The 11,748-nt window shown below is 54.7% G+C and overlaps 1 protein-coding gene across 2 annotated transcripts; it reads right to left on the bottom strand.

The window, feature by feature from the left end:
• Positions 1-235: 235 nt before the first annotated feature.
• Positions 236-8,805, bottom strand: LOC147648210 (serine/threonine-protein kinase PAK 3-like). Of its 2 annotated transcripts, none has more exons than XM_086868475.1 (10): positions 7,649-8,805; positions 7,084-7,206; positions 5,946-6,087; positions 5,482-5,545; positions 4,794-4,842; positions 4,372-4,484; positions 3,994-4,111; positions 2,681-2,877; positions 2,452-2,588; positions 236-662 (listed from the first exon to the last, which is right to left on the bottom strand). In XM_086868475.1, exons 3-8 carry the CDS (start codon positions 5,974-5,976, stop codon positions 2,785-2,787), a joined length of 468 nt encoding a protein of 155 aa, XP_086724601.1. In that variant the 5' UTR covers positions 5,977-6,087; positions 7,084-7,206; positions 7,649-8,805; the 3' UTR covers positions 236-662; positions 2,452-2,588; positions 2,681-2,784. The 2 variants fall into 2 exon arrangements, with proteins under 2 accessions (XP_086724601.1, XP_086724600.1); XM_086868474.1 differs by lacking the exon at positions 236-662 and adding an exon at positions 1,645-2,194.
• Positions 8,806-11,748: the final 2,943 nt, after the last annotated feature.

Raw genomic sequence — 11,748 nt, 5'->3', positions numbered from 1 at the left:
GGTTCCCTCTTTTCCTGGGCATGCCAGTGGAGGAGGTCCAGGCCCAGGTGATGCCACTGAAGGAAATGTGCCCTCAGGCCAGGGATGCTCAGCATGGGCTCCTCCAGTCCTCGGGGCCCTGCCGCTGGCTCCTGCCTGCCCACACTGGGGTCAGCCCCGGCTGCTCCTGGACATGGAGCTTGGGTAGGGCTGGTGTTGTGTGGGCTTTGCTGGCGGTACCACACGGACACTGGGGTAACAGCTCCATCTCTTTATTGGAACAGATGAAGGGGCCATCACCTACACTGGCAGATGGCCTCACCTTCAGTGCTGGTTAGAGGGAAGGGCCAGGGGGCTCAGGGGCAGAGGAAGGGCCATGTAGGTCTCAGCTGGGGCTGGAGGGTGCTGGGCTGGTCCTGGGGTCTCTACAAAAACTAAGGAATGGGCGAGGCCGGGGCAGAGGAAGATCAAAAGTGGGACTGAAGGCACCTTGGGGATACCCATGGGGACAAGATCTACAGGGTTATAGGAAGATGCCTTCATCTCTGCAATGGCTGCTCCAGGGTCCTCTTCTCAGAGCTCTTGAGAGAACTGCCAAGGCCCTCATTACTGAAGAGGAGCTGTTCAAGCTGCCCGGGTGTGTAGTGCAGCCACTGTCCTTCAGCTGCTTTCCAGAAGTGCTCCTGTGGAGAGAGGAGGCGGCTGAGGCCCCCAGCTGCCACTGGCACACAGGGACCCTCCTGCCCAGCAGGGCCCAGAGCTGCCAAGGCTCCCCAGCACAGCTGCAGCTGCTGGCACACCTCGGCCCAGCTGGACAGCTGCCCCTCAAGGCCCCAACAGGCAGGGGATGGCTCTGGGCAGGGTCCCTGGCCAGGAGCGGACCCCAGAGTGTGTCTGCCTTTCAAGGCCAATCTCTTCCCCTCTCTTCTTCCTCCCTACCTTGCTTTCCCTCTGCCTGCTGCTCCTAGGGCTGCTCTTGGCCAGGTGGCCTCAGTGGCAGCCAGCTCTGGCTGCAGCCCGAGTGGGCTCCCCAGAACAAGGCCCCACAGTTAAGAGACCAATGAAAGCCCTGGGCAGCAGCAGAACTCTCAGCAGAGTTCTTTGGACAGCCACTGAGTACCCACAAGTTCCTCTGCAAGGCCAGAGCAGAAGCTCAAGTGTGCTCTCTGTTGCGACCGCATTTGTTTTCCCATACCAAGACTGCTCACATCAACCAGCTGTAGGGCTGTAGGGCTCAGGGAAGGAAGAAGGACACCTCAGCATGGAGAGGTGGGTGCAGGGCCCCAGACCCCCTTGAGTAGAGCGCTTTGGTGCCCCACAGGTTTACAGGAGGGAAGCCTTTGGAAGACGTGCCATTTCAGCCCTCCTTTCCTCTCCCCTGCCAAGTGATGGCCAGGAGCAGGGGACAAGCAGGGTCTGCTCCCTCCTCCTGCCCCGCCGTCAGCAGCAGCTGCTGGCCCTGGGGGACGCCAGGGCACGGGGGCAACATCTCTACAGGGCAGGTGGGCTGGGCTGGGACAGGGCCCCATGGTGAGCGGGAGAGCCTTGGGCTGCTGGCCAGCAGCGCAAAGCCACGAAGGCCACAGCCCGGCCGGAGCGCACAGCTCCAAAGGTGCCGTCGGTCTTAGGTGCGGCGTGGCAAGGAAAGTAACCTGCAAGGGCTCTGGAGGCTTTTGGGTTTTTATTGCCAGTCTTGCTGAAACCCAGGGCTGAAACAGAGCCTCTTCTGGCTACTTCATCATCTTCATCATTCTCTCCTCCAGGTAGCCCGTTCAGGCTGACAGCTCGTAGCACGTGCATGCTTCGGTTCTGCTGAGTCCCAGCTTTTGCTTTGATAGCTTCATTCTTACTATGACAATTCTCTCTATTCTCCTAAAAGGCTACTTTTAAGCTTCCCTACAACAACAATACTCTACCCTTAGCTATACATTAATGAAGATTGCTATGCTGTAGCGTCCTAACTAAAAACGGCAAAGCTAAGAAAACAACAAAAGATGAAATTTTCCTCTGCGTGGCTCAGCTCCTCAGAAAGTCCAGGGGATGGCTGACTCTCTGCCTAAACACCATCCATCCCCTTTGCACTCCTCGGAGCTGGCGTGGCACAAAGGCTTCCTCAGGCGCAAGCCTCTCCTCTCCAGTCTTCCTGCACTTGCTTGGCTGAGACAATGAGAGCAGCCAGGCTGGAGGCAGGCTGGCCTGAGGTCACAAACGGATGCTGCCCAGAGAAAAAACAAAAAAGAAAGGGAGCCTTACTTTCCAAGATCACAGATTCCTCTTCAGCCTCTGGCACTCCAGCAGGATTGCTGGGCTACCAGAAAGATGCACCAGGAGGACCCAAAGCACCCTCTGCCCCTGCACCTTCCTGTGCCGCTCACCTGGCTCCCCCAGGCCCACGTGGCCCACAGTCCCCTTCATCCTTTCATGCGGCTGTCCTCAGCTCACAGGGCTTCTTGCCACTTCCCTTTTGCTTACCTGCAGGAGCTCCTGGGCAGACCAGCGCCTGTCTTCGTCTGCCTGCAGGCAGCAGCGCAGAAAGTCGCGCAGGAGAGCCGAGTGGTGCCTGGGGTTTTGCAGTTTTGGGGGCCCGTTCCTTTCGATCAGTCCAAAACCTACGAGAAAGGCAAGGGGACGCTCAAGCTGCTCCTTTCCTAGCCACAAAAACTCTCTCCACACAGAGCCCCCTTGGGAAGCTGCACCTTACCCTGAACTTGGGCTCCCTCTGGTAAGGAGCTTCCCCTTCCACCATCTCCAGCCCCGTGATCCCCAGACACCAGATGTCCACTTTGGGGCCGTAGGCTTCTCCTCTCACAACTTCTGGCGCCATCCAGCTGGGAGTGCCGACGCTGGAGTCGCACCTGCTGCACTCAGGGCTGAGCCGAGCACAGAGACCAAAGTCAGCTGAGGAGAAAGACAAAGCCTGTCAAGGACAGCGACCGCTGGCAAACCAGCGACGAGCATTGCCCACTCCAAGCCTGACGAGGCCATGCTCAATCTTTGTCCTGGCTGGCAAAGCTGCGGTGCTCTGCTTCCACGCGGCTGCAGCCGGGGAAATAAGAAACTTCACTTCAGAACCGCCCTCAGCATGCCCGTGCTGGCCAAGCAGCGCTTCTGGGCGACTGGCAGTCACCCCAAAAGCAGTCCCACAGCACATGCTGGCTACGCTGCGCCTGACCAGCCATACCCACCCAATTTGACCGATCCGTCCGTGCCCTTAAGAACGTTGCCAGTTTTGATGTCTCTGTGAATGACTCAGCGGGAATGAAGGAAATGCAGTCCTTGCAGGCACTGAGAGAGAAAGGAGGAAGGCAAGGGGAAAAGTTCAGGCCACCCAATTTCATGCCACAAGAAAGGAAAGGGCTCGAGGAGATTGACAGCTTTCTCAGGGATTTTGTGAACGCAGCATCATGCTGTCGGCAAGAGGAAGAGCTTGCTGCTTCAGCACCTTTAGAAGTGTTTTCCGTCTTCTGAAGCAAAGGCATCTGAGCTTCAGAGAGCCCCTCCCGCCTTCGTTAGAAAGTGCGGGACCTTTGGCTGGCCAGCGGCATGGCAAAGATTTTATTGGCAGAGCTGTGGCAGCAGAGGAGGAAGCGGCACGATAGAGCTGTTGCAGAATCCAGTGCCATCTGGGCTGCAATGCTACTCTTTGAAGCTCAGCACATCCCTTCAGCTAGAAATTCTGCCAGCAGCACGCTGCCTTGGAGCAGCAAGGGGCGCAGGACAGACAGACACGCTCCAGGCAAACGGGGAGAGGCAGAGGTTCCAAGAGGAAACAAGTGAAAGCAAGCGAGGGAGCGAGCACGAGCGTCAGAGGACAGACGCCATGTAGGAGGGCGAGATCCTGGGCAAGTGCGGGGACAACGGCAGGCAGTTCCCTTCAGATGCTCACTCTTCTCCTGGTGCCGTGACAGCAGCACCAAAACAAAGGAGTGAGCAAGAAACCTCTGCTCTTCTTCCCCACCCGCTGGCAAGGACCATCCTGTGCAGGCCAGGGCCGGCACAGGCGCCATCTCTCACCTCCCGACAGACAGTGCCTATCTGTTCTTCCTCCAGGTACGCTGCCCTGAGTACATCGAACAGCGTGCCTCTGTCCATGAATTCCATCACCAGCCAGAGATCCTCGTCGACCAGGTAGCTGCAAGAAGAAAAAGTACGGCATGGAGAGACAGCAACGGGTACAGCTCAGTCACCCGAAGGCCTGAGCCAGGCTTTTGCCACTGCTCTCCAAGCTACATATGCCGGAAGAGATTCTTGCACACCAAGTGAAACCTCCTCCCCTGTGCTGGACACAAGTAGAGAAAGCACAAGCAGCTCCGCTTTCTGCCGCTGACCAAAGGGGTTGGTCATTTCTGCCTTGCACTATCTGAAGGAACGCTGACATGCCAACGCCCCAACCTGTCTAAGTAGGTAACAATATTGGGATTCCTGTTGTCCCTCATGGCCAGGATTTCATTGACAGCCAGCTCCTCGGAATCCTCCTCTTGCAGCGTCATTTTCTTGATGGCCACCTAAAAGGACATAGAAGACCGTTCACTTGACAAGTCGCTCCTTGCAGCAGATCACAAGGAACACGGAGCCAGTGCTTGTGCGACCACGCAGCTGAGCTCTGCCAAACTGCCTTGTTACTAGACAGCAGAGCTTCAGAGAAGCACCAAAGCCTGTCCCAAATGCATTCTGCACGCTGAGCCCAGTCTGTGCTGCAGACGAGCAGCCTCTGCTGCAGAGATGGAGCGGCCGGCCAAAGCTCCAGCCACGGTCTCCAGCAGTGGGGGAAGCGCTCTTGAGCTGCAAAACCTGCGGGGCTGCTGAATCTTTACCTGTTTCCCTGTGCTGGCATCCAGGGCTCTATAAACAGCTCCAAAGCCCCTAGAAAGAAAAGGGCAGCAGAAAAAGCCCTTTAGTCCCTGATACTAAAGTGAGCCTAGGCAGGAGATCTCCCCAGGCTGCCTGCTGCACTCTTTCCAAAGAGCCTGGCTGCAGCGTCTCTTCAGCCAAGCGTACATCAGCCCAGCCGCCCTTTGCCAATGCAGGCTGTCCAAGAGAACACTCAGGTCCAACATGAAGACCAGGGGCTGCTGCAAATCTCCAAGGCACACGTGCATTTGCTTCTGAACCAAACGCACAAAAAAGTGGGGCTCTTAAGCCTGTGTGTCTGTGTGGGTGCGTGGCTGGGTGTATAAAGTGGACAAGACTAACTTTGGAAACAATGTCTTTGAGAGCTGTTATCTGGCAGCTCTTGTTCAGCAAGGTGCTCTGGTGGCCCATAAAACTTGCAGGGCCAGGAGATCCTCCAGCTCTTGCTCCTTGCCACAAGCAAGACACTGCCAGCACCAAGTTGTCTCTGATGATGCCATCTGCTTGCTCTTGACTCAGCAGTCCTGAGAGGTGTCAAGAGGAAAAGCCAGAGGTGGACCGTGTTTGGAGTTTGCCTGACTTGGCGCTGGATATGGCACCAGTGAAAGACCTGGCCCATGCTGCTGTACAAGGAGCAGACATCCTGCTTACCCTCGTCCAAGTTCTTCAAGGGCTGTGTATTTCCTCCCTGGCTCACCCAGGCTCACAACGCTTCCTGAAAGACAGAAGCAGTGCAAGGCGCTCACTCGCAAGCAGAGACGCTGCTTCCCACACCATCCAAAATGCCACCACCCCTCTGCCAGTCGGCAGCTTGAGAGCTCCCTGGGGCCTAGCCACTTGCTAAGTGCCAGCCTTCTGCTCAAGCAGAAGCAATCCCTGCTTCTGTCTTTGCTGCAGAAGGCAGCCCAGGCAGAGGCAAGCCAATCCCAGCTGCCCTCAGAGGCAGCAGGAACGCACTGAGCACTCTCTCGTTGCCTGGATGAACAGCAGCAGGTTGTGCAGAGAGGCCTAAAGGCCTCTGAGACACGAGACCCGGGAGGAACTCGTGGCCCAGCCTGCACCAAGACGGATGGCTTGCACTCTGCTCTAGTCCCCCAGAAATACAGCAGACGTACTCAGCCTCATCAGCCTCTGCTCCTCTCTCATCTTGGCCGGCTGGGCGAGGCTGCTGGACCCAGTGCCAGCAGCTGTGGGAGCACCGGCTGCCTCAGGCCCTGCTGCTCCAGCGGCACCTTGGATTTCAGAGCGTGTGTCCAGCTGCGACAAGAAAAGGTGGCCCGTCAGAAGGCTGGCTGGCAGGCCCAGATGCCCTGCAGAGCGCACGGCAAAAGCAAGGCCTCAGGCAGGAGCTGTCAGCCAGTGCCAGGCCTCTTCAGCTGGGGGGCTTTGGATGTCCCCTACTCCAAGGCAATGGGAAAAGGCCAAGGGCTGCTCTGGTACAGCAAGTCTTGGTGAGGTCCACGCTACATTTTATCAGCTCTTCTGCTAGACCGCTGCCACATGGTATTGACACAGTTGCAAAGAGCCAGAAGGAGGTGGCAGCACGGCCCCAGAGCCTTGGTGCTTTGCTCCTCCTCCTGCCTTCTCCTGGGCAATGAAATCAACCAGGAGCTAGCGTGCAGATGTCTGACCAGATGCCCACCGCATGTCCCTCTTGTCATCTGTTTCACTCATTTCCCCTCTGCATTTCAGGCTTTAGGGAGCAGCCCTTGGCAGCTGCCTTCCTGCCCTCCTGACACCCAGCCGGCCTTTACAGTGCGGGGCTGCGTTGGTGCGGATTCTCCTCACCACACTCTGCTCTGACCACGTGCAATTGAAGCACAGCCTATGCTGTGCCTGAAGCTCCTTACACCGTGCAGAGGGCCGGCTCCCTGCAAGGGGCCAGGGCCTCCCAAGTATCCCTCAAGGCTGTCAAGTGTGTCTTTGGACCGCTCTGTCCGCTGACCAGCGGCAGCCTGCACTGACACCGGGCACCAAGGGGCTCACTTCTACACTGGCAATTGTTTCACACTGCCCCTGCTCTGATCCTGAGAGACATGCTCAGGGCCTCTCAGCATCCCAGCCAAGTGCTGCTTAAAAGTCAAAGCTCAGAAGCCATTAGGCAGGGGTCCCCGGCTTGGCTGGAGCAACACGAACGTCGTGGCAAGTCCACAGCCCCCAGCATCTTCAGCCATGAGCACCAAGGCCTGGGTGATGTGCCACTTGAAGCTTGGCCCTGCACCAAAGGCTGTGCCAACCGCTGGTGCCACTTACTGGCTCTGCCTGTTTGGGCTGTGGAGGGACAGCAGCTGGGGGCTTGATGTGGTCTTGCTCCTCTTCAGCCTCTTCCTCACCAAGAGAGGGAGCCAGAGGAGGTGCCGACCCTGCCGTTGAGCCCTGCAGACAGACAGCAGTGAGACACACTGGCAGCAGCCAATCCTTCAGGAGCTGCTTGCTCTTGAGCTGCCTAAGCACCTGGACTAAGGGGAAATGCTAGACTTTGATACAAGTGGCATTCTGAGCCATCAAAACCCTACTGAGATGGCTGAATTGGGTGCTCCTCCATCTTGCCGCGCATTTCATCTTCCATCCTGGCTAGAATCAGTGAGGCACCTTTTGGGCTGCCACCCTTGACTTTCCTCTCTTGAAAGGCTCTTCACCGGAAAATTAGGAAAGAGCCAGTGCTGCCTTTGCTCCCGCTGACACCAACAGGCAGCTGGGCTTTCCTTCAGCCTCCCTGCCTGCCACTCCCCACTCTACTGCAACAGGCCAAGCTCACAGCTCACTGCACAATTCTTACACGCCAGCAAGGTCAGAGGCTCCTTTGCCACTCACTCACCAAAGGACAGGCTTGTCTCCATGCGCGGGTGAAGTGACCTGCAGCCAGCAAGGGGAAAGGAAGCAGAGGCCCTCAGAGAAGCGCCTGTGCTGGCAACTCCCACAAGACAAGTCAGTCCCAACAGAGAGCATTTTGCTTCCCCAACATCCCACCCATCTGGAGCAAGAGCTCTGTCCGTCCCACAGCAAGCAAGCAAGCGAACAACAAGGACACCGTGCTAGGCTCTGTCTACATTTGGGCCTCTTTTGCCAGGAGAGAAATAGAAACAGAGGCATGGAAATGCCAGCTGTTCTTTAACAGCCAGAGCTTCTGTTCTGCCCAGAAGCACAAGCAGCTTTTCACATCAATTGCATGCAGGGATTCCCATGCATTGGCTGAAGACACTAGCCCAGCCAAGCAGTCCCAAAGGGCCCCTTGGCTGTGGCAGCTCTCTGCTGGAGCAGCCCAGGAACAGCTCCCGGCTTCAGCAGCAAAGCCTAACTGCTTTGGAGTTTGCGCTTGGTGGCCAAGGGAATCGCTCTCTTGGCACACCAGAAAGGCTCAAGCCACACAGCCCAGGCTTCTCACAGCAGGAGCTGGAGCAAAAGACGCTTTCCCTCTGCCCTGGAGAGAAGCCCGGAGTTTTTACAGGTACTACTGAGCATCTCTCCTTTGAGTCTGCAATTTGCAGCCTTGAAGCAGCAAGCTGAGGAAATGACAGACTGCACTATCACGCACTCTCTCCACGGGAGAGCGTGGCCGCAGCAGCTTCCATTGCAAATACTCTCCACCCTGCAGCGGGGACAGACACTCCCTTTGCAGCTGATGCCCCTGGCAGGAACTTCACCAAAGTAAAGCTGGCATCTTAATGGCAATTTTGCTGCCAGATATAGCGGCTCCCTCCATGGGCATAAGGAGCAGAGTGAAGCACAAGGCAAGGAGATGTTCCCCCCAGGAGTGAGCTTTCCTTACGCGTCAGGTGAATCAGGTAATAGCCAGAATATGCCACAGAAAAAACAGTGCAAACCACGGCACAGACTCGCCCGATCATTTTAGCAGTGCTGTGCGGGTTTGCACAATGCCAAATGCCACCCAAGGGAAAAAAGCGAGACTCCTCTTGGGGTGCAGGCCGTCTGCTGAGAACTCCTTGCTCACAAGCGCAAGAGCTGCTCTGGAACAAGCGGGCCTTGCGCGCACCGGGACAATGCCGTGCTGACAGCACTGTGACGTGGCAGCGCTCCCTTGACCTCACCATAGCAGCCGCTCTGCCTTTGCTGCTGACGTTGTGCCTGGGAACCCAATCTTGTGTCCAGCCGACGCAAAAGAGGAGCCTGGGAAATTGCCCTCAGTCATAAAGCAGGCAAAGAAATCCTTACAGTGCGTGCTGCAGTGCTCCAGGCTTGCCAGGGGAGCTCAGCAAAGGCACCCATCTGCAGCTCCCTAGGCCAAGGAAAAGCCTGGGAAGGAAGAAGGATGTCAAGAAAGCAAAGCAAACACCACTTCTGGGCCCCAAGGCTATGACTAAGATCAAGTGTGCTTCTTCCGGCTGGCCTCTTGGTTGCTTCTCAAAAGCCTAATGTTTGCTCTGAGAGTTAAACCTTCTGATCTTGTTTTCATAGTTTTCATAGTTTTTAGCCACTTCCTTAGGACAGTAACTATAAACATAGATGTTTATACATTCCATTGCAGATATATCTTTTAATAGGTATTTCTCACAACCAGTGTGGTTGGGAAGGTAGTAACCTAACTATCCAATCCCTGGTCATTGTCAAGGATCTATAAATACTGAAACAACAGAATAAATCTCTCTCTTTTTCTATCACACATTGAGCTGTTTGTGTGAATCATTTTGTGTCCAACAGTGACACCTAACTTCTTCCATGACACCTGAGGGACAAAAGAAGCAAAGCAAATGCATTTCCGGCAGTATTGCAGTGTGCACCTCCTTCTTGAGCACGTGGGTGCCTGCAGACGTTGGCTGTGACTCCGCTGGGAGCCCAAGCTCCCTTTGGGTCAGGGAGGTGTTGGCTTATCTCCTGACGCCAAGCTCCTCTCTTCCCGCGTGCCGTTTCTCTGGGAGATCAAGGCCAGAGAACACCCAGAGGAGCTGTCCGCTGATTGTTGGGCTGCCTCTGTTTTGCTGTGTTGGAGCTCAGGCAGCAGCCACTGCTCTGCAATGCCACGCAGATGTGGAGCCCAAAGAAGGCCCCTTTTGAATGGTGGAAATCCTCACTCTCACAGACGTTTGCCCAGACTCCATGCTCCCTGCAAGATTCCTTGCACACATTTGGATTGCCACAGCCCAAAGAAAAGGAGACACTGTCATTCCCTTCTCTGGCAAAGGCCCGAGTTAAACCCAGGAGGCAGCTTGATGCAGTGGCTGGGAGAGGGGGGAAAAAGGGAATGCAATGCAAGTCCTCTGGAAATCAACTCTGTTCCTGGTGGAATGATGATCCTAGGCTTAGCTCGCCCTCCTGCTGACTCAGCCCAGACACATGCCCTGCTGCTGGACAGCACAGTGTCTTGGAGGAGCTTTCCGCTGGGCTCTTCACACTCGGTGAGCTGAGGGTGGCATTTGAAACTTCCAGCAATTGCTGAATGGCTCTTCTCTACCCTGCAATTCTATTGCTGCAAATCTGCAGTCGTTAGCCAGGAGAGTTGCCTCCACTTGAAAGCATTTCTTTGGCCCCAGTTTCTAGGTGCCACGCTGACCGAGAGATGGGACTCTAAAGGAGGGCAGCAACAAGTAGCCTAAGCAGGAAGCTTTGACAAAAAGAAATGCAAGGCCGAGCAAGAAGAAGTCCGAAGTTGACTGGAAGTGCAAGCAGAAAAGGGGTTGAAGTGGTTTCTTGAAGTCCTTGAAGTCCCTGAAGTCACCTCTTGATTTCATGGTTCAGATGATGTACCGTTGCAGCCCCAAGCAGTGACAGCCCTAAGTAGTGAAAGCCCCAAGCAAAAGATTTCCTACCACTTACAGAATCATTTGTGTTCCAAAACCACATGGTTTGAAACACCCTGATACACAGAAAGCTTGTACCTTGATGTACAGCACATGCTGTACTTTTCCAAGCTCTTCCCTTCACATCCACGGTTGTCTATGCCTTTACCAGATTCCAAAACAGCACAACATGAAGATAAGCTCCAAAGAAAGCAGGCCTGCTGTTATCCCTAGCCAACAGAGTATTCCCTGACAGAAACCCCTTTCAATGCCCTTTTGGGAATCAGTAACATGCTTGCGTAAATCAATGCATACAATAGAACAAGGTAAGTTTAATAATTAATATGTAAGTTATATAATCATAGAGTGCAAAAACATGTTCAGCTCAAAACCAAGTCACGTCAGATTTGGGTATGTGTACCCCTAACACACAGAGCTCTTCACTAAAGCACCTTCATATAATCACTCTGTGATTATGTGTTCCTGAATGCTAATAGTGGGACAAGAGAAAAACACTTTCAGAACATCTGTGTCTTGTTTTGGGAAACCAAACCTTATTTTCACAAACAGTCCTTAAAAGAGAAAAATTTCTCAAAAGACTTTCCCTTGGGAACAATCAGCCCCTGAGAGCTTGAATGTCTCTCACGTTCAGAAAATCATGTCCACAGTTAGGCTGTGTCCTTGGAGATGCTCTTGATCCTCTTTTCCTGGGCACGCCACTGGAGGAGGTCCAGGCCCAGGAGATGCCACTGAAGGAAATGTGCCCTCAGGCCAGACAAATTCAGCTTGGACTCCCCCAGACCCTGGGGTCCCCATTGCTGGTCCTGCCTGGTTCCTGGTCCGACTTTTGCTTGTGGCTTTTTACAATTGTATTTTGATCATAGAATAAGCTCTTTTTTATTAATCAAATTGGCTACTCATTCAGAACAGATTGGTGATGCCAACGCGATGCAACTTCGGGTTTTGTGACTCTCCCTCTCCAATTGTGGGGTATCACGCTTAGGTGTCCTTTTTTTTTATTAGTTCTGGCTTGCCCGTGGAATTTTTACCCATTAGTTACGGGGACGATCTCACTGCGGGTAATTAGCGGGTGCTTGACAAAAGACAAAGAGTTTGGCTGAGCCTGGGACAGGTGGGAGGGGGAGGGGGGAAGGGAGCAGGAAAAAAGGATGGTGGGGACAGT

The sequence above is a fragment of the Cyanistes caeruleus genome, chromosome Z, assembly GCF_971803275.1.
Source record: "Cyanistes caeruleus chromosome Z, bCyaCae1.hap1.1, whole genome shotgun sequence".
NCBI classification, from domain to species: domain Eukaryota; kingdom Metazoa; phylum Chordata; class Aves; order Passeriformes; family Paridae; genus Cyanistes; species Cyanistes caeruleus.
The sequence above is the reverse complement of the archived record's forward strand: the minus strand, read 5'-3'. Positions and strand labels throughout refer to the sequence as shown.

Bases quoted from the DNA above. Each gene is read 5' to 3' on its own strand.
- LOC147648210 (XM_086868475.1), bottom strand. From the start codon at position 5,976: ATGAGAGAGGAGCAGAGGCTGATGAGGCTGA. The intron at 4,112-4,371 runs GTTGGGGCGTTG...TTCTTCTTGCAG, and splicing joins ATTGTTACCTACTTAGACAG to CTACCTGGTCGACGAGGATC. The intron at 2,878-3,993 runs GTGAGAGATGGC...CTTTCTCCTCAG, and splicing joins TAGGCACTGTCTGTCGGGAG to CTGACTTTGGTCTCTGTGCT.